This window comes from Macrobrachium rosenbergii, chromosome 2, assembly GCF_040412425.1.
Source record: "Macrobrachium rosenbergii isolate ZJJX-2024 chromosome 2, ASM4041242v1, whole genome shotgun sequence".
Lineage (NCBI taxonomy): Eukaryota > Metazoa > Arthropoda > Malacostraca > Decapoda > Palaemonidae > Macrobrachium > Macrobrachium rosenbergii.
Genome location: NC_089742.1, coordinates 92616604 through 92640132, shown reverse-complemented (window position 1 = coordinate 92640132; position 23529 = coordinate 92616604). Strand labels below are relative to the sequence as shown.

The following is a 23529-nucleotide window of genomic DNA, read 5'->3' as shown; positions in this document are numbered from 1 at the left end:
TATGTTAAAAACGAGGTAAAAACGAAGTATATGGCCACAAGGAAGGTGAAACAACGGAGTGCAAGATCTTTTTAATTTAAGGCATTTTCAAGCAAACTGAAAATCCCTTTACAGAAGGCAAATGATCTTACACACCGGTGTTTCACTTTTCCCATGGCCACAGACTTGATTGTTTAATAATATATATATACATATATATATATATATAATATATATATATATATATATATATATATATATATATATATATATATATATATATATATATATATATAAATATATATATATATATATATATATATATATATATATATATATATATAAATATATATATATATATATATATATATATATATATATATATATATATATATATATATATATATATATATATATATATATATATATATATATATACATACGAAGTGGGAGAGGGATAGGCATGTTGATATGACTTTATTAAAATTGCCGACGTTTCTGGACCACGAGTCCCATTTTCAAGGCTAAAAAGACAAACATATTTACAATCATTAAAATGACTCAAACAAAAATGAAATTTCAAAATTACAATTGTCATAAAATGATTAAAACTGATAAACAAGCATTGTATTTATATACATATATATATATATACATACATATACATACACATACACATATATATATAAATGCATACACAGTCATACCCCGAACTTACGCGAGGTTAGGTTCCAGACTCCCTTGCGCAAGGCGAATTTTTGTGTAAGTTTGGCATGGTCTCTAAAAATGCTAACAAATACTTATTTCTAGAGTTTAAACACTAAATATGACCCTACTCATGCTCCCAAATTATTTAGCTAGCTTTTAAATGAAATTAAAGTTATTGTAATTTCATTTAAAGTTAGCTTAATACATTACCCTTAACAAAAGAAATAAATGGTTGACATAAAAATATAGGAGTGTGAAGATCACATATACTATTTCTTTCTCTCCCCATTCCATCGATCTATTTTTAGAAGTCTTCTCAACCTCGTTTCCGGACCTTCTTTATTCTGTCTCTTTCTCTTTGTTCTGAAATGCTCTGTCTCTCTATGTTTTAGAACGGTGGATTGACATTTTGTAGACAGTTCAGGTAAAATTAGATCAATTTAAAATTATCTACTGCACAGGTAAAGACATACAGAGAAACAGTAATACATAGATTGCACTAACTAAGAGAGAGAGAGAGAGAGAGAGAGAGAGAGAGAGTTAAGTATACCTTAGTTTTACCAAAACACTGAGCTGATTAACAGCTCTGAGAGAGAGAGAGAGAGAGAGAGAGATAAGAGTTGTACTTACTTAAGAGTGAAATTATTCATGAATAACTATTACAGACACACACAAACACACACACACACACACAGAATTACTAAGAATCCTTTGACCCACTAATTGGCAACACTCCCCCTTCCTGTCATATTAACTTGACATATTTGACAGCTTTGCCTTTGAGCTTCTCTTCAAAGAGTTAACAAAAGATGAGGGAAAGATATTTGTTTGTTTAAAATATGAATTATGTAATTACAGTTATATTATTAATATTATCATTATTATTATTATTTTATTATTATTATTATTGTTTGAAAATTAATAACACTTATTATTAGGTAAAACATTTATCATACCAAAACAAATAAACATATACATGTACCATACAAATTCTCTCATCTCAGTAAGAGAGAGAGAGAGAGAGAGAGAGAGAGAGAGAGAGAGAGAGAGATACACTGTACACAGATATATATATATATATATATATATATATATATATATATATATATATATATATATATATATATATATATATATATATAGATATAGATATATAGAACTGAGCAGGTTTCGACAGCATTTGCTAACCAGTGTAAAACTTTGATGACATTACAAGATATGTTACCTCTGAGAAGTTTAGGATTGCCTTTAATGAATTTAGTATATTGGTAGGTTTCTCAGGTAATTTTTTAGGGACAGAATATTTTTATGAATAGTATCTTAGAGTTAGTGTACCTGATGGTGGGTTGATAGTGGGTTGATTGTGGAAGTTCCAGTTAGCAACTTGGAATTATTTCACAATTTTAACATATGACCTTTTGCCTAGTAGTTTTAATAGTTAAGTAATAATATGGCATAGAGAATAGTTACTTTTTGAGTTGACTGTCGATATGACCGACTTACGTAAGACACCACTTCCTCGCAGCAGAGCTGATTGGAATGTCTTCTATGAGCCTCAACTTATACAAGTTAGATATGGGAACCGTCTATGATACGCCTGCAGGTTGCTACGCCTGCGCTTTCGTGAGGAGATCCAGGGTTTTGGAGAGATGTCGGGCAGGACGTCTACAAATCGCCATCACTGCTGGGAAACATGTTTGGCGCAAAGGATTCGTGAGCACCGCATTCAACATGGGCTTGCGCAGTCGCAGGCCATTCAGCGTAGTTGGATCACCAAGAATGCAAGATTTCAAGTGTTGCGTTCCATAAAAGAACTGTTATTGGAATAATACCTGTGTCAAGAGACATAATTTTCGTATCTAGTGCAGACAGTTTGCTATGATTTTGGAGTTGGCCCCTTCTGGACTTTCGATTGGACACTTATCGTAACTGAATGAGGACGTCCAGGGTAGGTGATCCAAACTCCTGTAACAGTCACGGGGGTGACCTTTGGAAAAGACATATGACGACCTGGCAGGGCACTTCCGCTGTAGAAGCGGTGGTGTCAGCACCGAGGAATGCCTAACGAATGCATTTGTGCTTTGCTCAGTTAGATACAGAGAGAGCCATGCGTTTTAAGCGCATGGGAAAAACGTGACAGATTGATGGAAGCCTTGTGATATCTGTGGGTGCAGAAGGCGGGGTTCCCCGAACATTGTCCTGGAAGGACGAATATTTGGAAGTGGTGTTATTACTCTTACAGACTATATGACTTGTATTGGGGTCGATACAACCTTATTATTTTGCTTCATGAAAAGCGGGTCATTGACTATTATTGTTTTGCGTAAAATAATGTCTATGCTTGTTTGGGAAACAGTATTCCCTCTATATTCCCTCTAGTAATGTGTTCCTTTGATAGGGAGTGTGAGTCACTCCACTTCATGACCTTAGTTTTTGCAGAGTTACTTTCGTTAAATTTGTCAATAAAGTCTAGTTTTCTATATCAGTGTATAGTTTTCTATATCAGTGTCTCATTCCTTTGTGTAAAGATAGGTTTAGAGAGTCTTATGACCAAAAGAGAATGGATCTGCTGACCCAGGTAGGGCCACAGCTACCAGAAACATCTCAAGAAAGGTGAGATGCTACATTGTTCTTAAAACAGATACTTCAATAGACAGCCAGCTCTCAACCCCGGCTGGATAACATACACACACACACACACACAAATAATATATATATATATATATATATATATATATATATATATATATATATATATATATGTGTGTGTGTGTGTGTGTGTGTAAATCTATATATATATATACTTATGTATATATGTATATATGTATACATTATATATATATATATATATATATATATATATATATATATATATATATATATATATATATCATCTATATATATCTATATATGTATATTTATATATATATCTATATATATATCTATTCATATTTATCTATGTTATCTATATATATATATATATATATATATATATATATATATATATATATATATTTATATATATATATATATCTATATATATACATATATATGTATATATAAACATATATATAGTTGCTCATTGGACAAGTTGGTAGAGTTCTTGGCTAGCACTCTGCTAGGGCCGAGTTCAAGTCTCCGGCTGGCCAATGAAGAATTAGAGGAATTTATTTCTGATGATAGAAATTCATTTCTTGGTATAATGTGGTTCGGATTCCACAATAAGCTGTAGGTCCCGTTGCTAGGTAACCAACTGGTTCTTAGCCACATAAAATAAGTCTAATCCTTTGGGCTAGCCCTAGGAGAGCTGTTAATTAGCTCAGTGGTCTGGTTAAACTAAGGTATACTTATAAATACATATGTATATATACAGTATATACATACATATATATACATATGTATTATACATACATACATACATATATATATATATATATATATATATATATATATATATATATATATATATATACATACATATATATATACAGTATATCCCACTGATGGGTTGGCAAGTTGGGTAAAATCTGCTGGTATGTTTGGTGGCAGCTTGACCAGGAACTACCTCAAGTTGATATTTATGTTCCACCTGGCCTTTCATTTGAGGGACTGGGATTCAATTCCAATGTGAAATTGTGAAATTGTGCTCAAGTGTTTACTAGTTCCATCATAATCACAGTGAAGGGGTAATTCTAATGAAATGCTGCCAACTGACTCACCGATGGGTTGGGAAATTGGGTGAAATTGGCTGGTATGTTAAGTGGCAGCCTGCCCAAGAAAATCTCAGGTATTTCTAGAATACTTAGCTTCCAACTTCTTTTATCACTTCTGTAGGTCAATATGTAGCACCCTGGTCTTTCATTTGAGAGACTGGGGTTCAATCCCAATGTGACTCAGAAATATATTTCTGTGAAACATGCTCATCTGTTCATTAGTTACATATATACTTGTATACATATGTAATTCTAATAGCCACAATGCCCTCTTAACTTATCGAATTCTTCGCGCTTTTTTGGATATTCTTGTAACTACAAAGCCGTAAGAGCCAACCACAAGAAATTGAAGAGACTTTGATGCCCGGTCGTGGAAAACAAACCTGCGTCATCATAATCACAAGGAGGTCACGTTGCCAACCTGACCCCGTGGTCAGGTCGGCAACATGACCTCCTTGTGATTATGGTGATGCGGGTGATCAAGTCAGCAACATGACCTCCTTGTGATTATGGTGATGCAGGTTCGTTTCCCGCGACTGGGCAACAAAGTCTCTTCAATTTCTTGTGTTTGGATCTTAAGGCTTTGTAATTACAAGCATATCCAAAAAAGGGCGAAGAATTCGAGAAGTTAAGAGGCATTGTGGCTATTAGAATTACATATGTGTCTGGTAAAAGTGACCAGCAGAGTCTACTTGTATACATATACATACATATATTATATACACTAATACACTTGTGAGCTTGTACATTTTTGCACTATTGGTGCAATAGCAATACATCACTACACATCATTATGTTTACTGTCTTTGAATAACTGATAGAGATATACATCATGAAACATCATGGGAGTTTCTTTCCCCTCATTGGCTGCCTTCAGAGATACCGATGCGCTCTGTGGCGAACTCGCACTGCTCCTTCATTCAGATTAGAGTTGTTTCTTGGTAAATGCATGTCAAAACAGTTACTATGTGAGCTAGTGTCACGATGTTATCCCTAAATTTGTTACTTTTGTGGCATTACCTGCAGCATTATGGGCAGGTGAGTTTTGCCCATGGTGCACTGGAGGGTGGGAGCGCTTGCCCACCCCTAAAACAAAATTCTTGGTGTAAGGCAGTATGCTTGTGAAACACCAAACCCTTTCACAGTCACTTCCAACCTTAAAGAGGAACAGTAACCCTTTCAATTTGGGCTGTGTTCAAGTTTGCTCATCTTTACAAAAAAATAAGAAACTCCCCTCTGCAGGAGATTTACAACTGCAGGGTGTCGCTGCTGTCATGTTAGAGTGTTTCCAATCCAGGGTGTAAGAGTTCCTCTTCCGACTAACTATCTAATCTAATGCAAACATAGCTGGCAGTCTTGGCAGAGAAACTATGAGGGCAGGAGCAGTTGCATCTACGGTCTACCATCATTTAATTGTGTGGAATTTTCTGCCTCTTTCACATAAATTAGGTAAGTTATATAGTGCAGAAGACTGAAGTTGTAACAGCATGTCTGCTAACTGGAAAACATCTATGATCTTCGTGCAACCAAAATCTTTTTTACTACGATTACTAGAAATTACAGTACTTAGATCTTGTTTTTATTTGTTCCAAATGGTATTGTGGGTGAAAACTAAGGCTTTTTTTTATATTTTAATTACTTTAGCTTTCAGCCGGGCTCACAATATATAAAGAATGAGTAGGGACAGCTTGCTCATGATGTAGAGATCTCTTCTCCTATCTTCTGGTGCTAGAAATAAGGCCAAACCACTAAATCAAACATATCCTCACTTAGAGTAATTGCCACCTACTCAGTGTAAACAAAAGAAGTTGTCTATTGCCCATTTAGTGTGGGTACACTGACTGGGAAACTCAAACTACACATTAGTGATTCCATATGGCACGGGTCGACTAATCTAGAGTTAATAGAAATCATACATCTGCTTAAATTCTTCTTTTTACCAAATACTCAAACTGCATCATCCTTGTGTAGTTATAAGAGAAAATAAGGGCTCTCGCAGTCACATCCACAACTGACTGCCTACAGAATCCATCCATCACAAAAATTAACAAGACTGAGAAGCTCAGGTCATTTTACCCAAAGGATCTGGATGAAGAAATTGTTTTGGAATACAGGTTATTTTACAATGCATTCTCATCATCAGATGAATTAAGGTCATCTCAAGGCATCCATGAAATCTACCTGCACATGGTGGGAAATAAAATGTTGGAGCTTTATCCAAATGTTGCACAAGCATATCAGCTGGCGCTAACCTTACTAGTGTCATCGTGCTCATGTGAGAGGTCATTCTCCTCCCTCAAGTTTGTTCAGAGCTCTTTGAGGAGCACAATGAGTCAGACTCGCCTGAGTGACCTTATGGTCTTAGCATTTCAAGCTGAAAAACTAGTCGCAAGATCTTCAGAAGGTAATGGACAGATTCTGGAACAATGCTTCTAGACTTTAGGAGATGAATTACTGATTTATGATTTCTCATATGAAATTCAGCAATAATATTTACAATTTATTATGTGTGTATCAGCAGCAGGTTCGGTGTGCAACTGTAATTTGTGGATGTGCACAGAAAACTCCAACAACATTGTAATTATGTTCATGTCATAATTGGGAAACTAGAGGTAATCTGTAATTATACTTTGTATGTCATTTCTCTATATGGTATGAAAATACATGTAATTACTCCACAATCTCTTGTATTTTCCCTGTCAAAAGGTCCAGCGCCCCCCCAATTTTGCCATAGCATGACGCCTTGGTTACAGGTGCTGTTATGGCTGTGTGTGGTGTCATATAGCCATACCACCCCCAAAAGGAACAGGAAGATGCTAGCACTTCACCAGAAGCTGGAAACCATGAAGAGCATTGAGGCTAGCTGGTTAATGACTCGCATCATGGCAAAGTAAGCTTTGGCACAGTGTACTTTGCAGGATATCAAAGCTGGGAAGGATCAATTGAAGAAGTACTCGACAAACGTTGGGAAGAAGATGTTTAGGAGTGAGGCCTGCAAGGACAAGGCCAAGCCCCACCATGAACAGATTGAACAGTTGACCTTGATCTGGTTTTGTTAGCAGAGGCCGGCCAGGGTACATGCGTGTGGTGCAGAACTGAAGGCCGCTGCTAGGAAGTTCACAGGTCTGCAAGGGGTTGCAGACTTCAAAAATTAGTATGAAATATCTAACAAGACTCATGGCAAATCCTTGGATGCTTCCGAGGAGAAAATAAAGGAATTTTGGCAGATATTTAAAACTTGATGAAAAAGGAAGGTCTCATTTTGAGTCAAATCTACAATTCTGATTGAGCAGGTCTATTCTATCATTTCTTGCCCATTAACATCTTGGCTGACAAACAGGAAAATAATTCACCTGATTGAAAGCTTTCAAAGCCATGCACGTCTGCTTTGTAATGTGCAAATGCTCCTGGTAGTTAATACTGCAAAACAGTCATAATTCGACATGTGAAGTAACCACGAGCACTGAGTGAGTTGACAGACAGTCGCTCAGTAATTTGGTATCATTCGGGAAAGGCTTGGTTCACACCAAACTTGTCCCCGATTGGTTTCATGACCACTTTTGTAAGGAGGTTATTCATCACTGCTAGACATTGGGTGAAGGCTTTCCTTTTTGTGGGCAATGGCCAGCACATCCTACAACAACCCAGTTGGTTGGGGACAAAGGTTGTATTGGGCTCATGTTTTTGCCTGATAACAAAACTGCATTCATTCAACTGATGGACCAAGGTGTTATAGTTGCAATTAAACAACTATACAGGAGGAATTTCCTGGAGGAGGTGAAGAGGGGATGCAGCAATGCTTGGATACACAGGGGAAACAATCTGAAGAAACTTCATAATTATTTGGTTAAGTCTGCCCTCTAAAACTTTGCAACTGCTGGGAAGGATGTCACCATGCTGACCTTGGAGCATGCATGGAGCAATATCCATACCGTGAAAGAATGATTGATTGACTTCCAAGATTCTATGTCCACAACTATCATGCCAAGCTCACAGAGATAAGCAACATTGTTCCTAATGATGATGTACAGAGTGGCTTGATGACAATGGTGGCAATCCTAGTTTCCAACTGATATCTGACAGTGAGATAGCTCCTGCTGCTGTTGCCACTGATGAGATGGAAGAGGAAGCCTACAGACGATGACGACACCAATGACAAGTCTATCACACACCCAACCCCAACTTACAAGGACATGCAAAGGATCTCATATGAATTCACTGAACTGATGGAGAACCACAACATTGACTGCAGCTGTCTCCAAGACCCTGGAGTTTGTTGTAAGAGCTTTAGAAATGAATCAGTTGGTGACTGCAAAGCAGAACTTTTATGATTTTTGTAAGAATACACTAGGCAACTTCTTCAGACTCCCAACCACCAATGCACCCAAGCCCATCGCCATCCATTTCTTCCCTAATTTGGTCATTCAACATGGAAACACAAGCAAACAATTTGACATTATTTGTTGGCACGCCAGATTATTCCAGCAAAGTACAGAAAATGGGGTTCAAACTTACTATTTACTTCAGTAGAGTTATTTTCACCATACCCAAAAATTTCAAATATCCGCACAAGCCTTGGATCTATTATTAAGGATTAAGTATACATACATCCCTTGTATATTCATGTTGACCATTTTTTACTTTTACTTTTACTTTTGTGTACTGCTTGTACATTTTATAATTTTGGTAAAAACTTACACGCCTCATGCAGTGTATGTACAGTACTAGTGATGACTGTGTATACAGTATTATTATTATTATTATTATTATTATTATTATTGGTTCTATTAAATATTGTTGCTGCTTCAGCTGCATTTATTTTGTAGAAGACTTTTTCTATTTTCCTTACTGCAGACTTCTCTTCATTTGAGGTGCGTGCTAACAGCTCGCCTATATTTGTCATTTCATGGGGGAAAAGTAAAAAATCTGGATTCTGCTCCTTTATATATTCTATCCAGTTAGTTCTATACAACTGTTGCCACGACGTTTCGACAGACTCTTCTGTCATTCTCCAGCGGGAGCTAGTAGAGAACTGGCAGATTGCATAGGTCCTTCTGAATTTATACACGGGTTTCAGCGGGGGTCATGGACGGCGAATTCTGATTGGTTGCAGTCGGCGAACTTCAAGCCAAATTTCTGCAGCGAAGCTCGGTCCTGACAGATCTTCGCAGCCTGGGAATATCACTCATTCCAGCATTCCCATTGGCCTGCTGTTGCGTGATGTCATGCCGACTGACATCATCGGTAGTTTGGCTGCTATTGGGCAGAGGATGAACGATGTCATTATTTACTCTTTCTGTCATAGTCGGGGGGTTGTCTCGAAGGGCGCCTCGCTCATCAGGGGCGTCTCCATTCTCAGGGTTGTCATTTTCAGGTATTCATTGGATTTGGTGGGTGTTCTGCATTACTCTTCTCAAATTCGTGGGTAGGAGCGATGCCTCCTGCGTCATATTCATTGTTGGTTTTCTCTCAGCAATGAGGAGCGCCTCTAGCAGGCGCAGACGTCGAGGGTCGGTGGCTCTCCCAATTATACTTATATTTTGTATAATACTGTTGCAGGAGATGGAAATATTGTGGGTAGCACGGGCGTGGTTCATGATGGCACCCTCCTGGGCGTGGCAGGAGATCCTTTTTGACAGACGCATCGTGGTCATTCCAATATAAGCGCCGGGGCATCCTCGGACAGGACATACAAATTGGTAGACCACGTTCTTCTGCTTGAGGGGTTCTCTAGCTGGTGGAGAGGGGTTATTCTTCATCACGAGATCATGGGTGCAGCGGTTCTTATAATAAATTACAAGATTTATTTTCTTACTGTCTTCGGTCGGGGTGACGTTTTCCATGACGATTTTCTTCATGGAGCTCTCGCCATCACGGTACTGGGGATGCATCCGGGCCTTATAATATATCTTGATGTCATCTTGGGGGGCAGGTTGTGCGCTCTCACCGTTGTACCATTTTTCCCGGCCAGTTCGAATTTCTTTGTTGACGAGTTTGTTGGTGAAACCATTATTCACCAACATTTGTGCAGCACGTTCGAATTCCTTGTTAGTGTCCTGCCAGGTGGAGCAGTGGGAGAGGGCCCTTTTAATGAAGGTCCTGACCATCGTATTCTTAAACCTAGCAGGGCACTCGCTATCTCCGTTCAAGCAAAGTCCCAAATTGGTGGATTTTGTGTAGACTGATGTAACCATAACGTCGAGGAGGGGGAGCCAGTCATTTGTGCTGAACTCGACAGTGTAGTTCAGCACACTACATTGCTGGAAGGTTAGACGAAGGGCTTCAACCTCCTCCTCATTGTCTGCTTGAACGAATACGTTATTATTATTATTATTATTATTATTATTATTATTATTATTATTATTATTATTATTATTATAATAATTATTATTCAGAAAATGAACCCTATTCATAAGGAACAAGCCCACAGGGGCCATTGACTTGAAATTCAAGCTTCCAAAGAATATGTGCTCATTAGGAAGTAAGAGAAGAGATCTCACTTTAAAAAGCAAAAAAAAAAAAAAACATTAGTAAATAGATAAAATGTATTAAAATGCTAGGAGAATGGCATTAGGATAGAAATGCATTACACCTTTGCTTGAACTTTTGAAGTTCCAATTGCATGAGATCCTCGAAGAGACTGTTTCACCATCCTACGGTGTGAGAAATAAAGGACCTTTGGAACTGAGAAGTTTGACAGCGAGGCACATTTACTACATATGGGTGCTGCTGTGCAATGAACCTGGTTGCACTCAGCAAGAAAAAGGGGTCAGGGATCAATTATTGTGAATGTGAAAGATCTCTACTGAAATCAACTTATGAAAAAGTGACAAACATGAGACCATCCATCGATGGTCCAAGTCATAACTGCTACTATTAGAAAACAGTAACCTACCACCATGAACCACTCTACCTAAAAGAGATAAATCTCTGGCAGAAGCTAACAACCACAACAGAGAACAGTATTCTAGTAAAGGAAGAACAAATTACCTAAAACAAGTTGCACTGATTATAAATGTATGAAGCCTTACAAACATTACCTAACTTTCTGCGGCATTTGCTGAAACTTTCATTTGATGTTTCTCAAAAGTAAGATGGGAGTCAAAAGTTACTCCTAGAATGGTTAAAGTTTCAGACTCATTCTGCAAAGTCCCATCCACCTGAAGGGGAGGATGGGGTGGAAAATCTGTACGAGATCTACTAATCAATAGTGTTTTTTTTTATTTTACTGGAGTTCGGCCTCACTTCCCACCAACTACACCATTCACTGATCTGGTCCACGTCCCGACTGGGGCTGAGGGGAGCTTCATTTCCCGTAAGTGGAGACTTTACTACACCCACAAGTGTTGCATCATCGGCATACTAAAGCAATCTTGTTTTCCAAGCCAACAACCATATTGCTTGCATACACCAAAAATAATATTATTAATCTAAACTGCCTATTGGTCCAAAATCCAGGTATACATACACTGTTAATGGCATGAATGGCCTGTATCGTTTGCTTTGTATATACAGTAAGGTAATGCTCTCAATTTACTTTCATTATATATATATATATATATATATATATATATATATATATATATATATATATATATATATATATATATATATATATATATATATATATATATATATATATATATAATGTTGACACCTCAACTTAACGGTTTTCATTACTTCACGAACTTGTCATTATGTTCGGCAAAAAAGAAAAAATACTTTTACTTTTAAGCTTCTGGTTTTTCCAAGTAAAGTATGTGTGGTTGTAAGGACGGGATTGAGTGACGTACTGGCTGGGTGTTTACTGGTTTATTGGGAGTTCCTTACTGAATGAATGTACGTGTTGTTTCAGATTTAGCTGGCCTTGTGCCAGCACGGGCTCTTGCTCCTAGAGCAGCCCGTAAAAGAATCTTCGAAGATGTTATTGGCCAGTGTGGACGGAAAAGTAGCGTCTACACACAGACAGAACAAAACAGAGGCAATGTTTCGGGCATCTGTGTTTGTCGGCAGACAAACAGATGGCGATTGTCGGAGAGACAATAAACGTACAGTGATAAAACACATATCAGTGGAAAGGCCAGGAAATTCTACATATGGCCAATTGCATGAGATTCGAGACAGATTAATGAATACAATGCAGTAGTATAATATATGTGAAATGGCGAGACATTTGGCGTCTTCACAAACAGAAACACACATACAGTTTGATACAGAAGTTTCGGTGGAACATTATGAGTACAGTACATGATTAGAATACTTGCAAGGCAATGCAAGTAGTGGTGACTGTGCATAAATCAAGACAACAATGGTTAGGGAGAAACAGACGGAAATATTGTATGGTAGAAGTTGCGTTCTGCGGGTGAGAAAAATGGAATGCTCTTGTTCTGTCTTGTCCCCTCCGATGGATGACGAACACACGTGTGTTTGGAAGAGACGGTGTCGGCGCGACGGTCTCTTACGTGATTATCTTTTCTCGTGAGGCAAAAGTTCTAACTATAGTATAGATACATAATTTACTGTGCCTCCTGGACGTTGTTAAATTTATGCTTATAAAGTAATTTTTTTTAAAATGTGAGAATACTGCTTTGTTTTATCAGGCTTTGGTCTTATCTGACTACTTGGTGCTAGGAAATTTTGAGAAGTTTGGCTTGAATAAAGTAATTCCAAGCATATATGTACTGCTCCTGTATTTCAGAACAATCACACTGCTGTAAATCATTTTTAACAAAACCTATAAAAACAGCTCATATATGAATTTTATTAAAGTGATTTCAGTTCACTGTTTGAGAACATGATCTAGAATTCTAACAGTAGCCATTTGCAAAAATCAATGATAATTTTGATAAAACTATTGATTTACTTGACCCAGTTATATAGCACATATCTATGTGTGTGTGTGTGTGTGTATATGTATATATATATATATATATATATATATATATATATATATATATATATATATATATATATATATATATATATACACACACATAAATGGATGTATGTATATATATATATATACACACACATAAATATGCATGTATGTTCCAGCATAACTCTGAAATGCATGGAGCAATTTCAACCAAACTTGGTATACATATGACTTACTATCTGGAAAAGAATCCTGTGGGGGTAAGACATCACTGGCACCAAAGGGGGTGGGGGTGGGAAGAAAGTGACTTTTAAAAATAACCGAAAATGACAGATATTAGTGTTTATTCCACAATTTTTGAGGTCACTGAGATGAATAGTCACACTTCCAATGCCATTTAAGTCCAAGTTCAGCCCCAATAACGGGGGGTGAGAAATAAAATAAAGTGTTAAAAACGACAGATATTAGTGTCTAATCCATAGTTTTCGAGGTTGCTGAGATGAATAGTGACACTCCTGATACCCTTAAGTCCAAGTTCAGCCCCAATAGGAATGGGGGTGAGAAGGGGTGAAATATAAAGTGTCAAAAATGCTGAGCAATGTAAGTGAAGCAACTATGTTAACAGGAAAGAGAGAGAGAGAGAGAGAGAGAGAGAGAGAGAGAGAGAGAGAGAGAGAGAGAGAGAGAGAGAGAGAGAGAGAGAGAGAGAAGGGGTGTTAGGGAGGAGAAAGAGAGAGAGAGAGAGAGAGAGAGAGAGAGAGAGAGAGAGAGAGAGAGAGAGAGAGAGAGAGAGAGAGAGTTTATCGACTGTCATTCAGAGTTTTCCTGGGCAATGGTGGGTTGGTCAGCTAGTCTTAAAATATAAACACTGTGATCATGTGCCACTTTCGTTCTGGTAATGTTTACAATCTCAAAATCATCAGCTAACTGAGCTTTACCAATAACCTTACTATTACTTGCTAAATGAGGCATTCAGATATAAATTTTTTTATAAACTAATAAAGCTTGGTTTAAAAATGTAGCTTATCTTTATCAATGCAAACAAATTTCCAATGAAGAAAAACTGTCATTCTGTCAGTTTCGGACGTCACTTTCGCCTATCCAAAATGTCTTGCAGCCTGAACTTTCTTTGTTTCTTCTGCAGCAGTTACAACCTACAGCTTTAGCAATATATTTTCTTTAGTCGTATTCCTTCATAGCATGAAGGGTGAATTAAAACTTCATTTATGGAAGTCACTATTGAGAATTAGCAAGTTTTTGACAAGTCAACAACTGTATAAACGTGTGATATTCACATACACGCACGTATGCATCCAGATAAAACTACTACTTCCTGTTTGTTTAATTTTCTCTCTTATTTTTATCAAAAATAGTTTGAGAGAGAGAGAGAGAGAGAGAGAGAGAGAGAGAGAGAGAGAGAGAGAGAGAGAGAGAGAGAGAGAGAGAGAGAGAGTTAAGCAAATGCATAGTAATTGCACAATTTATCTCAACACCATGCACACACAAACACACACACATATATATATCTATATATACATATACAGATTGTCCATAAAGTCTCCTTACAATTTAAAATATATATTACGAAAGCCACTGATGAGATATCTTAATCAGATTTGTTCTATGTACTCAGCAGTTATCAAACTACTGTATTTAATCGCACTGCATTTGTGTATTTCAGGTACCCTGTTGATGAAAGAGGTACTGTTTAATGAACCCCTAAAAAATGGCTACTCCTCAAGGAGAGGCACGTGTGTCATGGTTTATTGAAACAAAATCGGATACCCAGACTCAAAGAAACTACAAAACTAAGTATGAAAGAGATCCACCGTCACGTCCATCAATTCATGCATGGCACAAGAAATTTATGGAGACAGGGACAGTGTTGGATAAAGGGAGGAGTGGATGACCAACAACATCTGAGGAAAACACTGATTGTGTAAAACAAACCTTTGATCATTCTCCTACAAAATCCATCTGTATTGCTGCCAGACACAGCTACCACGTTCAGCAGTGCACAAAGTCCTACACAAGAACTTGTGATTGTACATTCACAAAGTGAAACTCATACAGGCACTCGAGCCAAACGATAAACCAAGACAAAAGAGTTTGCAGTCAACATGCTGGAACGAATTTCTGAGGATGATACATTCCTCAACTGAGTCTGTTTTAGTGATAAGGCAACCTTTCATGTTTCAGGGAAACTGAAAGATACATAATGTCAGAATCTAGGGATTAGAACATCCCCATGTATCTAGGGAACTACACCAAGATAGTACACAGGTGAATGTGTGATGTGGGTTCATGTGCAATCGAATCACTGGTCCATTTTTCTTCAACAAGACATCAATTACTGCAGATGTTTACTTTGACCTTTTGACTGAATATGTGGCACCACAACTAGATGACCTGATTCAACCAACCATCATTTTCCAGCAAGGTGGTGCACCACCACATTGGGGACTGCATGTTCGTGGGTTCCTAAATCAAACATTTCCAGCCCGGTGGAATGGCCCAATTCCCTGGCTACCTCGTTCATCAGATATCACTCCCCTGGACTTCTTTCTACGGGGTTATGTTAAAGATACTGTGTATCGAACACATCACATATACGGGCCATCACTGATCTCAAGCAAAAGATCACCGATGCCATTGCCACCACTGATGAGGCTATGCTACAGTGAACATGGCAAGAAATCAAGTACCGTCCTGATGCGCTTCATGCAATTAAAGGTGCCCAAATAGAGATGTATTAAATGAGGCAAAAAACTTCAATATCTATTCCTTATTTTGTAATAATTTCCACATATTTGTCTATCCATTTTCTGTTGTAATATTTTTTTAAATTGCAGACACTTTATGGACATCCTGTGTGTGTGTGTGTGTGTATGTATGTATGTATGTATGTATGTATGTATGTATGTATGTATGTATGTATGTATGTATGTATGTATGTATATATATATATATATATATATATATATATATATATATATATATATATATATATATATAATTATATTCCACAATAAGCTGTAGGTCCCACTGCTAGGTAACCAATTGGTTCTTAGCCATGTAAAATAAATCTAATCCTTTGGGCCATCCCTAAGAGAGCTGTTAATCAGCTCAGTGATCTGGGTAAACTAAGGTATACTTAATTTAATATATATATATATATATATATATATATATATATATATATATATATATATATATATATATATATATATATATATATGTGTGTGTGTGTGTGTGTGTGTGTATATTGTTACGCGTTAGACTTGGCTGATGAGTTTATTACTTGATTTACGTAATTTCATCGTAAACCGGAAAAATCGTCGATAATCGTAAGAAAACCTTACTTTTAATCCTTTGAGTGTCCTTTGGGTATCTTGAAAATGAAATAACCTACATTTTTATTGAGTCTTTCATAAAAAAAACCCTCCAAAATTTTACCATTCTACTGTTTTGAAGCAGAGAGAGAGAGAGAGAGAGAGAGAGAGAGAGAGAGAGAGAGAGAGAGAGAGAGAGAGAGAGAGAGACTGCCTCACCACTTATCCACCAGAAAAAGACTTGGAATTTCACAGAACTACATTGCTTTCCCATTTTTACTTTAAATATCACCCTACATCAAATATAGCTTCAATTATTATCCTATTACTACTGTATTAATCTTTGAAATTATATTATTAATATCTTTTCAAAGTCATCTTAAACACTAGTACCCTTTTCCAGCCAGAGAGAGAGAGAGAGAGAGAGAGAGAGAGAGAGAGAGAGAGAGAGAGAGAGAGAGAGAGAGAGAGAGAGAGAGAGGGTTTATCTCTTTAATCTTTCCAGGAATGTTAATCCACTTCTCTTTACTGCGACTGACAACAAAAAATTGTTTTTTTCTTTGTCTTCCAAAGATGTAGGCTACTACGTTTACTAAGGATTTTTAAAGCACCATGAACACACACACACACACACACGCGCAGTGTGCATAGGTAAAGAGACTCAAATTAGCAGTATCTTTTTCTGAGAGAGTGAAGGGCTGAACTTAGTATCTATTTATAATATATCTATCCATTTCTCATTCTACCTTTTGGAGAGAGAGAGAGAGAGAGAGAGAGAGAGAGAGAGAGAGAGAGAGAGAGAGAGAGGGGGAAGGAAGTAAGGAAGGAAGGGAGAAACTGATCTTCTGCCCTTAGTCTGCTTAGAAAATGCATAAATGTTGTAATTTCAGTATACTGTATTATTATTATTTAATCTTATCAATATTTGAAAATTAGTACTTATTATTACGTAAGTCATTTATATATCATACAAACGTAGTTAGTCGTCATCTCCCACCAATTTGTTAGAAAAATTTTATGCAGTCATTCTCTCTCACGTCGGAGAGAGATAAAAAAATACTACGCACCCTTCCTGCCAATAGCATGTCGTCAAGGAGGGCGGGAGGGGGAAGAGGGGGTTGTTACAAGTTGTTATTGGCTACTGTCAGTCCTGCCAGCCAATAGCGTATCGTCATGGAGAGAAGGGGTTGCTACGAACCCTGTTACTGGCTACTTCTAATCCTCCGACCCATTATCGTCATAAGCCTACGTCAAAGCAATATAAAAAATTGTCACACAAGCGATGATGGGATTTTGGGATATTTTTATGTTTATGCACAGCAATCGATATTTCTTTGAAGGATATATGCAGCACAGAGAGAGATGTGGGCGGTTGGACTTACTTAAATCTCAGAAATGAAATTATTCGTGAATTATTCGGGGAGAGAGAGAGAGAGAGAGAGAGAGAGAGAGAGAGAGAGAGAGAGAGAGAGAGAGAGAGAGAGAGAGAGAGAGAGAGAGGCTGAATGAAGTAATTACAGTACATCGGTAAGCAGTTTTATGATTTCAAGAGATTTTAATTTAACTTTTATCGATACTTTGCTGTGGATGCCTAAATATTAATATTTTAAAATTAGTGAATAATTTTTTCATCATAAAAAATGTATTTAGTCATGAAAATAAAATAAAAATCAGTAATCAGTGAATATTGCTCTATGAAAAAATCCGCGAATGTTAATTTTCTTCCGTCGTATGCGTTGGACACCGAGTCATCCCAAATATTACCGTCAAGAATCATAAGAAAACTTTAATTTTAATCCTTAGGGCGTCTTGAAAACAACGAATCCTGAATTTATATTGAGTTTTTCATAATAAAACCCCTCCAAATATTGACCATTCTGCTGTTTTGGATGCATATTTCTTCCGATCGTCGTCGGACTGGCGTCGTCTGGAGTACCGTAGAAAATCGTAAAAACCCTTACTTTTATTCCTTTGGGTGCCTTGAAAACAATTTATCCTGCATGTACATTGAGTTTTTCAACAGAAAATCCTCCAAAATTGACCATTCTGCCATTCTGGAGCCATATTTCTTCCATCGGACGGGCGTTGTCAGGGTTGTAAACCTGGAACATGCGTTGTAACCCAGGAAATAATTTTTTTATGAATATATTTGAAAAGCGTCATAAACTCAGAACGTCGTAAGCCAAGACCGTCGTAAACCGGAGACTGTCTGTATATGGAGACCAAGGGCAGATGGAGAGGCACACAGACAATCAACAGCTTTTATTGTGGCCAACGGCATTTTGCAATAATCCTTGGTCTCTGTATATACATATATATATACATATATTATATATACATATACATATGTATATATGTGTGTGTATATATATATATATATATATATATATATATATATATATATATATATATATATATATATATATATATATATATATATATATATACATAGTTGACCCTCGTGGAGACGGACTAATAGGGGCCAGGGGGGCGTTTTAGCCGACAGTCCTGTTTAACCGGCGATATCTATATATATACCTATAAATATACTGTATTTCATCATTTTTATAAAGAGTATGAATAATAAACCAATGTTGAAAACCTTGAATTAAACCTAGTATAAGATGAAAAATGAAGAATAAAACATGAAAAAAATGATAAGAGTTCAGCCACATAAGTACAGCAGATGCCTAGGCCAATATATAAATGCATAATTGTTAAGTAAAAAGAAGTTGAGTCTCCAAAATGAAAAGTAAGACAATGAAATTTAGATCATAAAAAAATAAAAACACTAGTAGACTACATGGTACTATATCTAAAGTGAAATATAACAGATCATAAAAGTTATGACAGGATTAAGTTGCATAGAGGGAACTGGCAATTTCTCTCTCTCTCTCTCTCTCTCTATTATGTCATTTGCCACGTAAACAAAAGTATTGTTCGGTAACTCAGCTTTTGTTTTTGTAAAGTTTAGCTTTGTCTTTCTTTCCTAAAAACATACAAAGCATTGTATTGTAGCTTCCAGTCAGGCAGCAGATAGGTAAAACTGTTAATGCTAGGTGATTGGCAGTGTCCAGACAATTCGGTACTGGACAATTCTGCACCAGACAATTTGGTACCTGACAATTTCGTCCCGGACAATTCGGAACTGGGACAGTTTGGTACTTTCAAGAGTTGCCCTACTATATTCTTTCAGTTGTATGTATTACATATTTAAATTAACAATTTCAGTGCCCCAAGATTATATGCTTTAATACCTGATAAATCCCAAACCACATATGGTAGATTTTTCAGAAAAATTAAAAACTTGGTTAATAATGAAGGACCTGAAAATATAATCATGGACTTTGAAAAAGCTGCACACATATGTTTTCAGATACTTTCCCTAAAACAAATTTGTTGTGCTGTTTGTGAGGGGGAAGAGGTGACAAAAGAAGCAGACTAGATTCTAAAATTTCTACAGAATCATGGAATGTACATGAACCTTGCATGAGAGAAGAACCGCGTACTATCAATAGTTTGGAAGCATTTCACAGTACGGTAATCAAAGCAGTCTCCAGTAACCATGCAAACATTTGGACTCTCATTGATACCCTAAAAAAAGAAGACATTGGCAAAAAAATAAAAAGACACATGTTGAAACAAGGAGAGAAAGTATTTCCAAGAAAACTACAAGGATCCTACATCTGGTACAGAATTATGATCCAATAAAAAGAAAAGATTCTGAAAAGGGATCACTCATAATATCAAGTCTTAAGATTTTTTGTTTTAGTATTGTGTTCAATAATAAACACACCAATTCATTTTGCTAATTTATTTTATTTTATTAAACATTAATTTTAATAGCAGTTTAAATTTTCTAAGCATTATAAATTCTCTTCTTTTTTCACCACTGATAATCAAACATTCTTTATAGATTGTGTGTTTGTCTTTATTTTTAATAATATTAATGGTACCGAATTGTCTGGTACTGAATTGTCTGATACCAAACTGCCCTAGTACCCAATTGTCTGGTACCGAATTGTCCTAGCACCGTGACTGGCTCCAGTACTTCCTACCCTTCCAGACAGTAGCGTGTTGTAATGCTGTACATACTTTGCGCAAGTTAAATCAGTTACAAATTAAAAGGATTTCAGTTAAGTACAGTATAAATACAGAACTGTATACATAAAAAAAAAATACAAAAGTTTTTTATTTACCTTTGGTAGATGACGGATGAGCTTAAGGTGACAGGGAGGGTGGAGATGATGCATAACTTATTCTGAGTCAGCAGAGATGTAATGCCCCACAGACTGAGAAGAGGCTGGTTTCTGATAACCACCTGTAGAAGGCTGAGGGTTGTTGACATCATCATCTTCAGCAAGGCTGGGATGAATTGGCGTGAAGAACGATTCAAGTTCTTCTGAATAAAGCACAAAGAGAAATATCTGCAAAAAATGCAGCGGTGTGCCAAAAAGACAGCGGCGTAGCAGAGGTAAACACAGTGAGTTTTACTTTTGGTTTTGGCAGTAGCCAATGCGTGTGCCCTCTACTGTTTTTCCTTCACTAACAGAAGAAGGGAAAGGGTACGCGACGAGCAGAGGAACAGTAACTATCTTAAAACGTGGACGAACATTACTTATTTTAAATTGGCTGACCCTCTTCTGTGTCCATCTTATCCAATATCCAGATTAACAGAGTCCAGTTTAACGAGGGTCGACTATATATATATATATATATATATATATATATATATATATATATATATATATATATATATATATATATATATATATATATATGTATATATATATATATGTATATATATATATATATGTATATATATATATATATATATATATATATATATATATATATATATATATATATATATATATATATATATATATATATATATATATATATATATATATATATATATATATATATATATATATATATATATATATATATATATATATGAAAATAAGAAAGGCCCATAAAACACTATTTAAACGTTGAAACCATATTTTTCTTACACAAAACACTTAATTCTGTAAATTTCACTGGTAGAATATGGACAGGTGGAAAGTACAATGGTATTATATCAAAACATGAAATGTGGCCTAAGGCCTTCAGATGTTAAAACAGGTGGCATGTCTTAAGGAGGAGAGATTGACCAAATGACTAGTGGTTTTTAGGCCTCTAAAGCTCCCGTGTGTGAATGGATCTGGCGGTAGTACTCTTTATCATCTTCCTCAAAATTTCCGATTTCCAATGTCCTATGACAGGTTCATATTGCATTGGTTTGATTGATGATAGCAGATTCCAGCATCTTTCTTTTCACGGACAGCTACTTGAAAACCAACTTTCACGGTTAATGACATGCCCTGTAATTAATATGTAGTAAAATTCCTGAACAGCTCCGGTAACGTTGATCTTTTGTGCTATGTTAAATCTTTGCGAGAGCGATCTATGATCTGTGGAGCACATAAATGTCAAGAACTTTTGTTTCTATCAAACCCCATAATATGATCTGGCTTTGATACGTTTCTGATATCTTTACTTTCTGGGACAATAGCTGGGGACTTTAAGGAATTTTTAATAGGCTAAATTCGCTAGTTCAAATATAAAATTTAAAACAGAATGGGAAAAAACGGAAAACTCCTGTTCCTAGATGTACTGATCATAAGAAAACAGAACAGGTATGCATTTACAGTATATAGAAAACCCACCTCTCTCTGTCCATCCTACATTCATTTATACAAAGCTACCACGACGCAATCTCAAAAAAATCATGGTAAAACCTATTCCTCAGAGGACTTAGGATATGTTCAAATGAGTACCTGGATCAAGAATTTAACACGATCCGCCAACACCTAACGCAACTGCTCTCTCCACCACACATTATCGAGAGGGCTATTAATAAACAAATAAAATATACTACAGAGGTCCCACTCAACAGACAAATAGAAAAATAACAACAAAATAAAGCTCTACATATAGGCCTGAAAACATCCAAAAGGCCACCGAGCAACTCAGTTCTAATAATCTTTCATTTTCCATTATCCCAAATCCATCGGGAGTTCTCTCTCTAACGATACTTAAATAACAAAAGGGAAGAAGCCGGAGTTTACAAGATACCGTGTAGTAATTTAACTCATTTATGTAGGCAGACTATGGTAGATCGCTTTCGCAAAGAATAACAGAGCACAAAAGATCAGTATTACGCTTCGTTCGGGAATTTTCCTACATATTAGAAATACAGGGCATGTCATTAACTGGAGTTAATTGGTTTTCAAGAGTAGCTACCGTCAAAAGAAAGATGCTGGAATCTGCTATCATCAATCAAACCAACAATATGAACCTGTCAGGAGGACATTGAAATCGGACGCCATTGACACCTTAATCCTCGGACCCCTTTTGAGGAAGATGACCCAAGAAACGCGACCGAATAGATCCATCGCCAAACGGGAGCTAATGAGGCCAAAAAACCACTAGGGAATTTGGTCAATCGTTCCTTCTAAGAAACGCCACCTCCTTAACATCGGAGGCCTGAGGCCACACCTTCATTTTCAATATACCATTGTAATCGTTCCACCTGTCCATATTCGTACCAGTGAACAGGTTTCCAGAAACAAGTGCCTGAAATATATGGTTTCAACATTTAAATAGTGTTTATGGGCCTTCTTATTTTCGATTACACTGTAGTATTACAGGAAAGACATCGTTCATATATATATATATATATATATATATATATATATATATATATATATATATATATATCATATATATATGTCAGCCAATGAGAAAATATATATATATATATATATATATATATATATATATGTCTGTCACTCAGCAAGAAAGTCAAGATACAGTTTTTTTTTTGTCATCTGTTTTTTTTGGACAAAACACATAATCTTGTAAATTTACTCAG

At 36.3% G+C, this 23529-nt stretch overlaps 2 protein-coding genes across 3 annotated transcripts in view; one reads left to right on the top strand and one right to left on the bottom strand.

The window, feature by feature from the left end:
• hiw (highwire) overlaps positions 1–23529 on the bottom strand; it is a 1788684-nt gene that overhangs the window by 691024 nt on the left and 1074131 nt on the right. The window contains 2 exon segments of the mRNA XM_067112237.1: positions 20117–20201; positions 20897–21034. Of these exon segments, the coding sequence (XP_066968338.1) occupies positions 20117–20201; positions 20897–21034 (223 nt within the window).
• The window catches only part of LOC136849209 (uncharacterized), a 53286-nt gene that overhangs the window by 5783 nt on the left and 23974 nt on the right, over positions 1–23529 (top strand). The window lies entirely within an intron of this gene.